General features: G+C 41.6%; 1 protein-coding gene across 1 annotated transcript in view; it reads left to right on the top strand.

Moving 5' to 3' along the window:
* Positions 1-9,545: 9,545 nt before the first annotated feature.
* The window catches only part of lrp4 (low density lipoprotein receptor-related protein 4), a 105,275-nt gene continuing 101,986 nt past the window's right edge, over positions 9,546-12,834 (top strand). Inside the window, exon 1 of the mRNA XM_070839227.1 lies at positions 9,546-9,843. Within this exon, the coding sequence (XP_070695328.1) occupies positions 9,783-9,843 (61 nt within the window). The 5' untranslated portion in view covers positions 9,546-9,782. The remainder of the gene's footprint in view (positions 9,844-12,834) is intronic.

Raw genomic sequence — 12,834 nt, 5'->3', positions numbered from 1 at the left:
TGCCACCCGAAAAAGAGAAAATAAAGAATTTAACGGCGCCCTGTGGATTTTTTCGTGTAAACAAACAAAAGTTGTGTTTGCATGGAGCGTTACGCACCAAAACACTTTGTGTGCATTGAATTTCCACCCTCATTAAACATTTGCAAAGCTGATATTTTGGAACATCTTAAAACCAGCATTGTTTACATCCATGTTTACTTGTTGGCAGTCCCATTCTTTACTCTGTCTACGAGCATTAATGTCACCTGTGAATCAGTGGCACAGTGTGAGACCACTGGCAATAATGTGTATCATGTCACCTGTGAACATACGTTTTATTGGTACACTACAGGCCTCAGCTGAGTGGAATCATCAGGCCCTGTTGCTGAAAGGTGCTCTGGGAAATGTAGGAATTTACAAACTGCACTTACTGCTGGGGCAGGTTGAAGGCATGTGGCTTTGACAAGGAGGGAACTTATAACACCACACCTAGAATGTGTCAAACACATATATATGTGGTGTGAGAGGGGATTTTCCAAAAACATACACTAACTGTAACACTGTAACACTACTGGTTCTGTTTAGTCAATATCTTTGTTGAAGTGGGTCTTTGGCAGGTTTGATGTAATGCGGCAGTGCTGAAGGGGTGAACTGGGATCCAGACTGAAATGCAGCTGAGGCTGCTGGGTAAGCAGGGCGAGCAGCTCAGTGGATGCAGGAACACTAAATCACCGGCGGTCCTACGGTAAACATGTGAGCTTTATAGCAGCTCTGGCTTTCAGAGCTGGATGTCAATATTTGGTCCCATTCCTTGTGGTTGGGGCTGTGACGCATTCAGCCAGAGTTGGATTTGTGCTGCAGCCCTCCACAGGCCGCCCAGCCAGCAGCGAACAAACAAGCTGCTCTACATTAACCAAATACCCATTCCAATAGCAAATACAATGCCTTATTATCTTATTGCCCCAAACCACAAGCCATTATGAAAAACACTGTCATAGCAGAGATGACTCTTTGTGATCTGAACACAGCTATGAAACGTCATTTCAATTCAACTGATGACGGAAATTCCCATCTTCAGTTTCTCTTTCATTGTTAAAGGTCCCATATGCAGCATTGAGAACATTTATATAGCAACAAACAACTAAAGATACAGAGCAGAAAATAAAGTCACACCCTCTGAGTGTGTTGTAAGCTGAGCTTCACTGTTCTCTGTTTTGGTAGCCGTGCATGTTAATAATGTGAGGGTCTGAAACTTTCGGCTGAAGGCGACCGTCTTGAATTACCTCCAACAAAGAGGTCTCGTTCTTCGTCCTAAAAGGTTTCTACTGCCTCCACTGGAGCTGCACCATCTGTGCACCTTGTGCCTCTTGCTGCTCTGCCCCTGACTCCTCTGCTTCTACCACCTCATCCCTTTTTCTTGTCCCTGAGATGCTCCTGGCTGCCAATAGCCTTGTAAAAATCAATATTCCAACCAATGAATTAATCGCAAAGATGTATGCCCTCTTGCTTGCCAAGACCACTTACCTCGTCACTTGACATCGGTTACAGAAGGGTAACTTTATTCCGTTGTTTATTTTGTTAGAAGTTGTATGATGTTTTGGTCTGAGATTGTGCTCTCGTGCAACTACCAGTGGTCAAATTTTGAACCTTTAAATTTCAATATATGGAGGCCCAGAAGTAACAAAATGTTTTTATTACCAACTTTTAAAAAAGTAAAGAAACTGAGTGAGTAAAACACTGATTGAAAAACAAATTAAAAGTTAATTTAAAAAAAAAAGATAATTATACACAGTTGATCAAGTAAATGTTAATTATAAGCAATTGATGAAATACATTTTAATGTAATGTATTTTTCTTTTCATGTGTTCTTTTTACAAGATATTTTTTTCTTTTCTTTTCCAATCCACTTTCTCAGTATTTTAACATGCTTATTAATTTATCTGTCTGTCTGAATCTGTCAGTTGTGGTGTCCTGTATGTACCCATACTCTCAGATTACAAACCTCCACATTTTAACTTAATTTCTGATTGGTATCCTGTTCCCTCACAGGACATCTGAGGATTCATTATTTCAGAGACAGCACTGCATGTGTGCATAAGAGCCATGTATGCGTGCAGTATGACACTTTGGGAAGGCACAGGATGATTAGCAGCAATTCATCCTACTTTAGAATCTTAATCTCACCCTCAGAGATAATTCTGCCCACAAAGCCATATCAAAGCTCTTAGCTTCTGTGCCCATCTCAGTGGTTTTAACAGAAACCCGGGCCCTGCCCCATCCAGAGCCTCCAGAAGTCACCATAGCTTCACCTCTTCTCAACCCAGGCCTTAGTGCTCTCCCTCTGGGTATGGGGCCTCAGAGCTGGGGCCTCTTTGGTAGCAGCGGCGCCCACGGCACTGTGAGTCATTGAAGATCTGATTTCTTTCTAATGAGCTTTTAAGACCTGATGCCAACAGGCCAGGTGCGAGAGCCTGTATAGGTGGGTTTTGCAGCATGTGTGCTTTGTGCTGGGGAGGAATGTGCGCGTGTTTACCTGCGTGTGACCGCGCGGATTCATTCAACTCATGTACACCTGCAGGAGCAAGTGTGTGTTTGCTTGCGTTGGTGCTGATTGTGTGCATTCATGTCTAAATCTGTCTTGCGTCTGCTGCTAATGTTAATGTTGGATCAATCATGTTGAAAGAAGTCAGCATGAAGAACTGATTCTTGTAAAATGCATTTAATGTCGTTGTGTTTGTATAGAACTTACAAACCAACCAAGCCCAAGTAACAGAGACTGAATGTTTTAACAGGTGAAAGTGATGCTTTGTCAAAGGGAGATATTGTCAGTGATCCAGGTTTAATGTGTGTGTGTATTCTTGTGTCTCTAACAGTAAGAGTTGGAGATATTAGACTTGAGATCAAGCTTCTTATTGTCCTTCTTTCTTAGTTCTTAGTAATCCTCAGGTCCTCATATTTAATAACAGAATGATTCAACCAGTGCTCTCCGAAGTGACGAGTATGACGAGTTTCAAACACCTCTGGTTTAACAATTTTCTGATCTTAACAAAACATTAAGTGTGGGCAACTAAAACTAATCCAGTAAGATTTGTTGAGCAAAAGCTGACGTAGCAGGAGACGAGACATAATTTGTAGACTAACATACGATCACCCAACCATCCACCTGACCTCCTCCCTGATTTCAGACCAATATCACTTCACTGCCATGTAATCACCACAATCGGTGGTTTCACTTGTTGAGGCAATGTAAATTTGAGCATAGCTTTGGCATGGAGTTAAATCTGCCCATTTAGGAAACTAAGAAAACCTTAGTGTTGAAAAGCCCTGAAAGAATTACATCTACCAGTTCTTATTTAGGGCGTCTTTGCTGACTAGAACAGCTGTTCAGTTCAGCGTTAAAAAAAAAAAAACAAGCTTCCCAAAATCTGATTACGCATGAAATGTAAGACAGAAGTAAATAGACTGTATGCTCTAAATAATACCAGTATTCTCCTTTAAGACAAGTTATGATTGAATCCAAAATAACGCGAACTTGCGAAAATAAAGGCCCTTCTCATTGCAACCAAGGACAAGCCTGTGGTCAAAACCCGAGTCTCCATGCTTCGAAAGGCCAACAACGAAGCGAGGCAAAAGCCTGCATCCATGTCAGCGTGTGTGTTTGATTTTGGCCACATGTAAACGAGCCCATTGTACGACGAGAACATGGAGAGAGCAGAGCATCCACGAAAATAAACCTCACACAGAAAAGCCCTGTAGTTAGACGGGCCACAGAACAGGCTGCTGGGCTCCGAACCACACCACATCAGGACGCACTGTGTGTATATGTGTCTGTATGTGTGTGTGTGTGTGTGTGTGTGTGTGCAGCCAGTCCTGGCTATGTGGACTGTGGTGTGGTCAGGTTCCCCTGCTAAATTTAATAAGGGTGTCTTTGGTTACATCATGGCCAGGAGAAACAGAGAGAGTGAGTAGAAAGGGAGACAGGAAGTAGAAAAAAAATCAGAAGTCAGCATTATAATATTTAAACAATCATTCTGGTGGTTTAGCGTGTTTAATGTAGATGATTAGATGAAAACCGTAACGTAAGTCAAAGCTGCATTCATATTTTTTTGGCCACTTGGAGGCAGAGAAAGTCCACACCAAAGCTTCTAGCAACGCTAGCAATAGTAAAGCAATAGTAGCATTCACTTGTAGTACTTTTTCTGTTGAACAGATGGATACAGTCCAATATCCACTCTCCTTTTAGCTCTATTTTGGTCTCCACCAACTCCTGAGAAGAATATCTGGGTGTTTAGTTGCTAGATGTTGCACCTCCTTCACCAGCTACTCACTAATCTTGTCTGCTTTTGTCTCCTGAAACTAGCTGCCGAGAGCGCTGAGGTTGAACCGTACAGTGAATGTGCTGCCAAACGCAATGAGCTAAAGGAGCCGAGAACCTCCTTAGAGCTGCAGAGTCGATGCTGATTCCCTGTGAGTTAATCACTGTGAGTGGCTGCCTTCACATTACACACGATCACCTGACATATATTAATTAAAAAAAACATAATTAATAATCCTGTATTCAATTATCAATTACTAATTAAACGTTTAGTTATTCATATAAAATATAAATGAGTAGCTCTGTTCTAATTCTCTGTGATTGCTGTCTGGTATATAGCTTTTTTGATATTGCCACTGGGGAGTACCAGTGTTGGAAATTTTCAAATTCCACACATAAAGTCTTTGAAAATTTTGGAGTAAATACATTTTAGATGGACTGTAAGGATTCAGATTTAATTCCCGAATAACTGATCAAATCGTGGATTTAGATTTGGTAAAGTACTATCAAACTCAAACTGCACATAAAAAGCCAGCCATTTGCTTAAGACGAACATAAATTGTTACATTCAATTACCTTCTTCATTCAATACAACATGAAAATTGGTGTATAAAGTTCTAACATTTGCTTGAAATTAGATTATTCACTTTTTGATTATTTACAAATAGAACTGACTTCACTTGAAGTCATCCACTTGTCTATTTATTGTCAGTATCAAATAAATGCAGTTGAGTTAATGCAGTTTAGACTATTTTAAACACTGCTTTAATTATTAACTCACATCAGTGATTGCTATTCATGCAGTAGCCAAAGTGACATCTTTTTGTTCATGTTACTTTTTGCTAATTTTTTATCCTCTAGGTTCAGCCTCCTGACAACGTGGACAAGCTCCAGATTGCAACATTTGACTCGGATTACAGAGAATCCTTGAATGCACCAACAATATTTAAGGTTACCTTTTAACAACTAATACTGTAACTTTAGCTAAACATACATACAAGACATTGTTCGCAGTGATAAATAACCACCTATCCCAAACAGGTTTCTCTGCAAGTTGGTTTTCACAATGCACTGAAATGAATGGAAACAAATGTCAGCCTGGAATGCAGGAAGTCAGTCTAAAAACATGGCCGGCAATAATCTTATAAATATATTAAGTATAAATTAATGGGCTAAACCATGCAAAACCACCAGTAGGGTGGCAGGATTACTTCTGCATAACTGAGCGTCTTTTTCATGCAAACATGTGACTCCTGTTTCAAGTTACTCCAGCTCTACACATGTCTATGAACTTGTACGTATGTGTGAAAAAGCAAGATGCTCAGGAAATTTATCAGATCCTGTGTTAATCCGAGAGAGGAATGCTCATACGAGCAAGTGTTGGGGAGGGAAGGTCATATCTATGTTTCACACACACACACACACACACACACACACACACACACACAGATATTATTGTCAATATACTACACATACAAGATAAAAATAAACTTCCAACACCTGCCTGATCTTCTATCTGTGGCTGCTTCCTCATCTCCCAGCACGCTTCTTTATTTATCAGCGGAGGCTAAAGTGATAAGTCCACAGCTGTTCTCCCAGCACCTACGGACACACACACACACACACGTGCACACACACAGTTATTCTGACAGCCATATGTTCCTCTGGCCAAAAGGTGTCGGATACTGGGGGTGTCTCGGAAAGAGACAGAACATAAAAGTCACAGGAGCAGTGGTGTAACTTTTTGATACTTTAAGTGATAAGGTTCTTCAATAAGATTGTTGAAACAATGCATACTAGCGTATACAAAGTCAATATTAGTGTGTGTGTGTGTGTGTATGTGTTTGTGTGTGTGTGTGTGTGTGTGTGTGTGTGTGAGGCCTGGACCGAAGCCCTCAGTGCTGTGCAGACAGGCTCCTGGCCCACTGTGGACACATTAATCACAGGTTATAATTAAATGTCTCCATCTCTTCACCCGGAGACAAGATGGGGGCTGAAAGGGGCCACAGCTGCTATCCGCTCGCGCTGCAGCCCGGACGGCCGCCCAGAGTTCAGCCCGTCTCGGTCCTGATCTTGGATCAGCTCGCCCCTCAGTCACCGCAAACCGGCAGCGTATCGCTCAAAAGGGAAAATATGTAAAACTCATCCTGTCCCCATTTTCATTCTCCACATTCTCCTAAAGCCTCAAGTGTGGGCTCTGTTGGCTTTGATTAGTATATATTTAAGTATATCAGATTTGATATTCTCACAGGAGATTAGGATTACTTATAGTGCATCTTAATGATCCCTGGAACTGTCATGACAGCAGTATAATATTGCTAAAGAGAGTTATATCGTGTCTGTGGTGCTTCATTGTGATGATCTTACATATAATACCTCAGTATGCACCATAGCCTCCTCCTGGCTGCATCACAATCACACTTCTTCCCCAAGAACTTTGTGTATTTTGTGTCTTTTTAGTGTCAAACTGTTCAAACGCAGATGACGGAGCTCTTTTCTGAGCGGTTGAATAAGGAATGGAAAGGAGAGCTTGAGAGAGTAATAGTTCACTCCTGGTCAATCACGGCAGAAAGTGTGAATAGTTGAATGCTACCCCTCTTCTTGTTCCACGTGAAAGGCACTTTGTTTGAAGCATACTCACGTCTTTTGGATTTGAAGAAACAATCCTTAAGTTTGTGATTAATTCATGTTTTGCCTGTCGTACGACATTGGCTCCTTTATTAAAACGATGTGGTGTGATGAATGCTCTCAGCCCGTGGTTTGTCTGGCTGGACTGGACAGATCTGAGACTTCCTTTTGTGTTTCTGGGAGGCATGTTTGTCCCCAGTGGCTGATACAAACATGATTTAGAAGTTAACACTGGGACCTTTATAATTAAAATGTTGTTGTGATCAGTAATTGCAATCAACCAATCACCCTTAAGGTATATTTTCACTTACAGTCCCTATTCATCAAGTATTCATAAAGAAAGTTTGTGTTTTATTGTACTCTACATGGGATTTGTCAGATATGGTTTGTAAACACAACATTCAAAGTTGGCCTATCCTTCCTGGCTCAGTGACATCAGAAGTGCAGGTCTCCTCTCCTTCAGTGCGTGCCAGCCAGTGAAAGCCAGCCCCAGATTTACTCTTGATTTGGAAAGAGCTTTGTCTGTTTGGAGTTTCGCCTCAGTATATGTGTTTTACTGCTTTCGTAGCTTCCTCACGGATGCGTGCTCACAATCTTTGAATCTGTGCTGTTATTGGCTGGGGGCTACACACCCACTGCCCAAAGGTTGACACCCAGAAATGTCCCAAATAACAGCAAAATATGAAAATGCAAGCAGAGGACAGGGTCTGTGTAAATACAGACAATACTACACACTTCCAGTTGGACGTAAGTGATGATAATTTATGGACGAGTCTATAAATTCTGCTTATTTGGCCTTTAATAGTATATTTGTGCCTCTTATTTATTATTCCTCTTAAGGGATCTTACAATCTAAAGGTATAATGACTAAAAACATAGATAATATAACGGTAAACTGTTCAGTGTCTGTATGATTTTTCATGGGACTGTACAGTCCTTTGTCCAAAGCATGGTTCATTAAAATGCTCTGTATCTTTTCAGGAATAAATGACGTTTGCACGCCACTTTTATTGGGATGAAATGTAATACTCTGATGGATGCACCACAGCAGCGTGGCGGGGAGGCGTGCCCTGAATGATGATGTCCTGTTTAGAGAACGAGGGAGCTCACATCCAAACTAAAGCTTTCTCATAATTAGAAAGTGGGGTCTAAAGCCTCTAAAGAGGGGAGACGTATGCAGACTGTGAAACAATGCATGTGTTACTGATTCAGTCATTTAGTGGGGACAAAAAAAATGTGATGGTACACTTAATATTATATTAGAATATTTTAACAATGTCAGTTCATTATCACAGCCTCATATCACACACACGTAATTTATTTTTGTTGAAATGCATGTATACCATAAAATATCCTGCAGTAATACCAGAAAGACCTTTATGAGCTTATCACTTCCAACATTTGCCAATAATCATGACAGCCAACAACATATCAGTATAAATAATCATCATCCACAGGCAACATTCACACTGCAGACCGTAATGCTCAGCTGTGATTTGTGAAGTCACAGCTACATTCTGCAAACCTACACACTCAAACGTAACCATGCGGAAATATGACTTCATAGGTTTATATGGTGTGTGACGTTATGAGACCTAAAGTGTTGTTTTAGTCTCTCACACCCTCAAAGCTTCTTATACGAGGTTGTGATTTACTGTACTTAGTTTATCCTTACTTTAGACTTAAAGTATGCTGCAACTGTGGTGCTGTTCCACTATTCCCGTAAGAACAAGCGATGAAGAGTTGTTTATGGCTGATGGAATCTCTATAATATTCCTTTGTGATTGTGTATATTATAGTTAAAAGTGAGTTTACAGTGACTTTTTGGACTAAACTGCATGCATAAACTTGCAGTGTAACCATACGAGCCCTTTTGGAAGATCTGGTAATCCTGGAGAAAAAACATCCATGTGTCCACAGTGACCTTTTTGGATTTAATTGCATTATAATATAACCATAATTTCCCTCCAGTAACTTTTTGTAAATCTGTGGTACTGAATAATCACTGTGTAATGACCTCATCTCATGGTCATTACACCCCACTGTGGAAACCACTGGTCTGTCATTTGCCTCCATTGACTTAAGTGACAACAGAGAAGTTTTTTTTCCCCCTCTTCTTCTTCTTTAACCCACATTGTGTAAAAAAGAAAAGCAGAATGAGAGGGGGGCAGGAAAGAAGTTTTTTTTTTTTTTTTTCCACGCCGTGAGGAGAGCCACAAAGTGTTTACTCATGCCTCCAGATGCTGTCTGAATTTATCCTTTGATTTGCTGACCACCAGCCTCTATTTAAAAAAAACGCAATTTAAGAAATGACACAACGAGAGCAGAGATTTTGGACGAGTCTATTTCTTGCGGGATAGGGGAGTGTGGAGAAGGGTTAGATGGAATAAAACGTGAAAACCAACAGATATGCAGATTATTTGCATTTTAAAATGAGCTAAGTGAGTTAACGTGACAATAGTTGCTCGTCGTTGCTGATTTGCTCTTAAATTATCTTAACAATACCGAGGAGGACACAACCAGCTCCCCCTTACTTTGCATTTGGTACGGCCCACAGCTCCTTTTGGTGGCTACAGCGCAGGGAACTGGAGCACAACATGTTGGAGACCGTAGCCGAGCTGCTCCCCTCAGAGTTAACTTTTTAATCCCGGTTTTGTCGCGTTATCGCACACAAGTGGAGGAGGCGGAGGAGGTCGGGGAGAGAAAAGCGGCGAGCAAAGTCAGTCATGGTATGAGGTTAGCGTGAGAGCCGGAGCTTCTTCTTGTTAATTAAACTGTGAGAAGAAGAAGGAGAAAGAAGAAGAGGAGGAAGAAGGGGGAAAGGGAAGCCCGGAGAAGCGAGAGAAAAGCGGGGTACAAGATGCAGCTCGCCGCGGTGCTGTGGGGCTCCCTGATAACTTTGCTGCTCAACCAGAGTCCAGGTAAGAAAATGTCCGTTTAAAATAAAAAAAAAAACGCTGCAAAGTGGAGTTGAAACTGCATGTGAGTGTGTTTTGGAAGAGGTGAACCGAGGTTGTATTTTTTTTTTCTTTCTTTTTTGCACCACCGGTGTTTGTTTGTTAGTATTTCTTTTTAATTTCCTCCTCATCAGCCCCGGGGATTGCTTTGACTCTGCAGCCAACTTTCCCCCCTTATTAGACAGCGCAATTTAGCTGGTTTAAATAGAAACTGGAGTGGGGAAATGTGTCCAGAGTGACAATGTTCATTCTTTTTTTTTTTTTTTTTTTTTAAATCTCGTTTGACAACATGCTTGTGTGAGTGTTGAGCGATGGCCGGAGCTCTCAGATCTGCAGCAGTTTGCTTCATTTCATTGATTTAAGTCACAGAAATGGGGCTTTTAATTGTATAGATTGATTTGTGAGGGCTTTGCAATCTTGAGGCTTTATTTGCACTATTTACCTTATTTATAGTGCCATTGGAAGTATATGGACATGACAGGCTGTGGTGTATTAAAGTGTGAGTTTTGCAGGTGTTTCTTGTGTTTCATGCAGATTAATCTGTTTGTGCTACAATATAAGGTTTAGGTTTGCATGCATATGCCTGGTGTCCTGTCAAACCTCCACCTTGAGGCAGATTGCTGTCAGTTCTGGCTGATGTGGGAATAAAACCCCAAATCCTTAAATCGCTCAGAATGCGTTTTTAAGCCGTGGCTTGTCTTAGGATGCCGAGAAGCTGAGAGTGACACATGAAATGTATGAAAGGGAATGTATGAGGGATTTTGTGCTCTTGCATGGGTTATAAACCGGGTCCGAAAAAGTTCTGTGCAGTCAAATGCACTTCTCAGTCATCTCGTCTGCTATGCAAATGATCAGCAAAACAGAGTTCTTGGGATATGACAGTGATGTTAGTGGATACAGCCTTTAGTTTTACATTCAGCAAACAAAAAAAACCATGCATACTGCTCTTGTTGTTTATCTATGATAACCTACATCCTGCCCCCTCCCACCCCCAGCAGCACTTGTAATAGGTCTGAGTGATTTCCACCACCCCCTTCCTATGTTTTCTCTAACACCTTGTATTTACAACATGTTAGAACAGCCGCTGGAATGCAAGGACCCATGGAAGCTATTTCTAAACACACACACACACTCACACACTCACACTGGGCAAAGCGTAAAACACACACACACACACACACACACAGTCCTACGCTCGGGTGCTGTGCCCTCTGACATGACATGAAAAGATTTACCCGACAGGATGGCAAAGACTGTTTCTGTAAATTGGCTGGTTGGACCTCAAAAGGAGGTTGCTGTAATTGTGACAACGCCTAAATGTCACCACAGGACCAACTCCAAAATGTCAACCAGATAAGGTTCGATATCCAATCGAAAACAAAAGCCCCCTTGGATGATCCGCATCCTATTTTTAGTTGCGTCTTTCATCCTTTCAGATGTAGTTATCAACGTTTTCCATCACCTCCCCCCTTTATCTGGGGCGGGGGGGTTGTGCTAGTTTGATTATGGACTTGTTCTGTCATAAAGCAATTAAGTCTGCCAGGCCTGCATCATGTCTTAAACACATCATTGTCTGTTGTGCATGAGTGTGAGATGCTGCTGCTGCTGGCATTGTGACACAAAACGTATAGCTCAACGAATGCTGCTTTTGTAAGGCCAGCCCCTTTTGTGGTGCTGAAGCTGCTGATAGGTGGTGTTTCATTCCAATTTTTGATTCAAGATCTTCACATTTTGTTCGGAATTCCAAACCTAACACTTTCCCGTCAGCGTTTTGTTATTGTCTGGGTGGAAAACCCTCATGTGACAGTTACAGTCAGGCTCGCACTAATGACACTATTTTAGGGCTAGTGGCTCTTAAAGATGGGATCTCATACCACAGCCATCCAGTGGCTGGGAAACTCCAGGACACATGAATGTGTCTTTGAACAGCTAATTAACTAAATAAAATGTTCAAAGCAAAATTGAAACTGCAGTGGGTCAAGAACGAAACCTTTATCATATCTGATCTGATGTATCTGAGCCTTACCTATCAGCTGATTGTTCTTTTTCTTTTTTCGACTTTACATTTCACATTGACATTGTGGGTTTACGGCAAGATGAATTAAGGCTGGTATACACTATAATTTCTGAGCTATGTACAATAAATGGCATCATAAAGGCCAGCTGCCAGTCCAGCTAACAGTTGATATCCCGGAGCTGCGATTTATTACTCCTCCTTTGTTTGTGTGTGTGTGTGTGTGTGTGTGTGTGTGTGTGTGTGTGTGTGTGTGTGTGTGTGTGTGTGTGTGTGTGTGTGTGTGTGTGTGTGTGTGTGTGTGTGTGTGTGTGTGTGTGTGTGTGTGTGTGTGTGTGTGTGTGTGTGTGTGTGTCCTAACATGTGAGTGAGGTCAAAATGCCTTCTCAGCCAAGTCTGGTGGCCTTGCATTAGTTGGACTAATGGTGTGTTGGAGAGTGTGTTATGCAGTTTAATGATGTCATCTGGGACAGGACGGCCCCTCACCCACTCCAGCGATCCCCACTGAATCCTCCTCATTTAGTAATCAACTATTGATTGGGCTCGCAGGTTAACTCAGAACCCCTACTGTGGTTCCTCAGTGGGGCTCTCTGATCATTAGATCACATTTGTACTTATACAGGAAAGCATTATTGGCAGGCAAATCCATAATCCAGTAGGAAATGGGATTAAATTTACAACTTGCATGATGATTCTTCTGCTGCAGATCTGAGCAGGACTAAACCGACACACTGCTGCTGTATCAGGCAGCTGGGCAGCTTTCCAAAAAAACTCCTTCCTTGAGTAGGGCTGGTTGGTTGTAACTCCTGCAGCCAAACAAAGACCAAGAAAAGAGAGGGCAGTAAAACACAAGGAAAGGAGGTGGGCAGCAATGTGATTATTTACATTAGTGTAAATGTCCATTAGAGTGTCTCAGCATTCAAAGCTACATCTTCAAATTG

The sequence above is a fragment of the Pempheris klunzingeri genome, chromosome 1, assembly GCF_042242105.1.
Source record: "Pempheris klunzingeri isolate RE-2024b chromosome 1, fPemKlu1.hap1, whole genome shotgun sequence".
Lineage (NCBI taxonomy): Eukaryota > Metazoa > Chordata > Actinopteri > Acropomatiformes > Pempheridae > Pempheris > Pempheris klunzingeri.
This window is presented reverse-complemented; position numbering and strand designations above follow the sequence as displayed.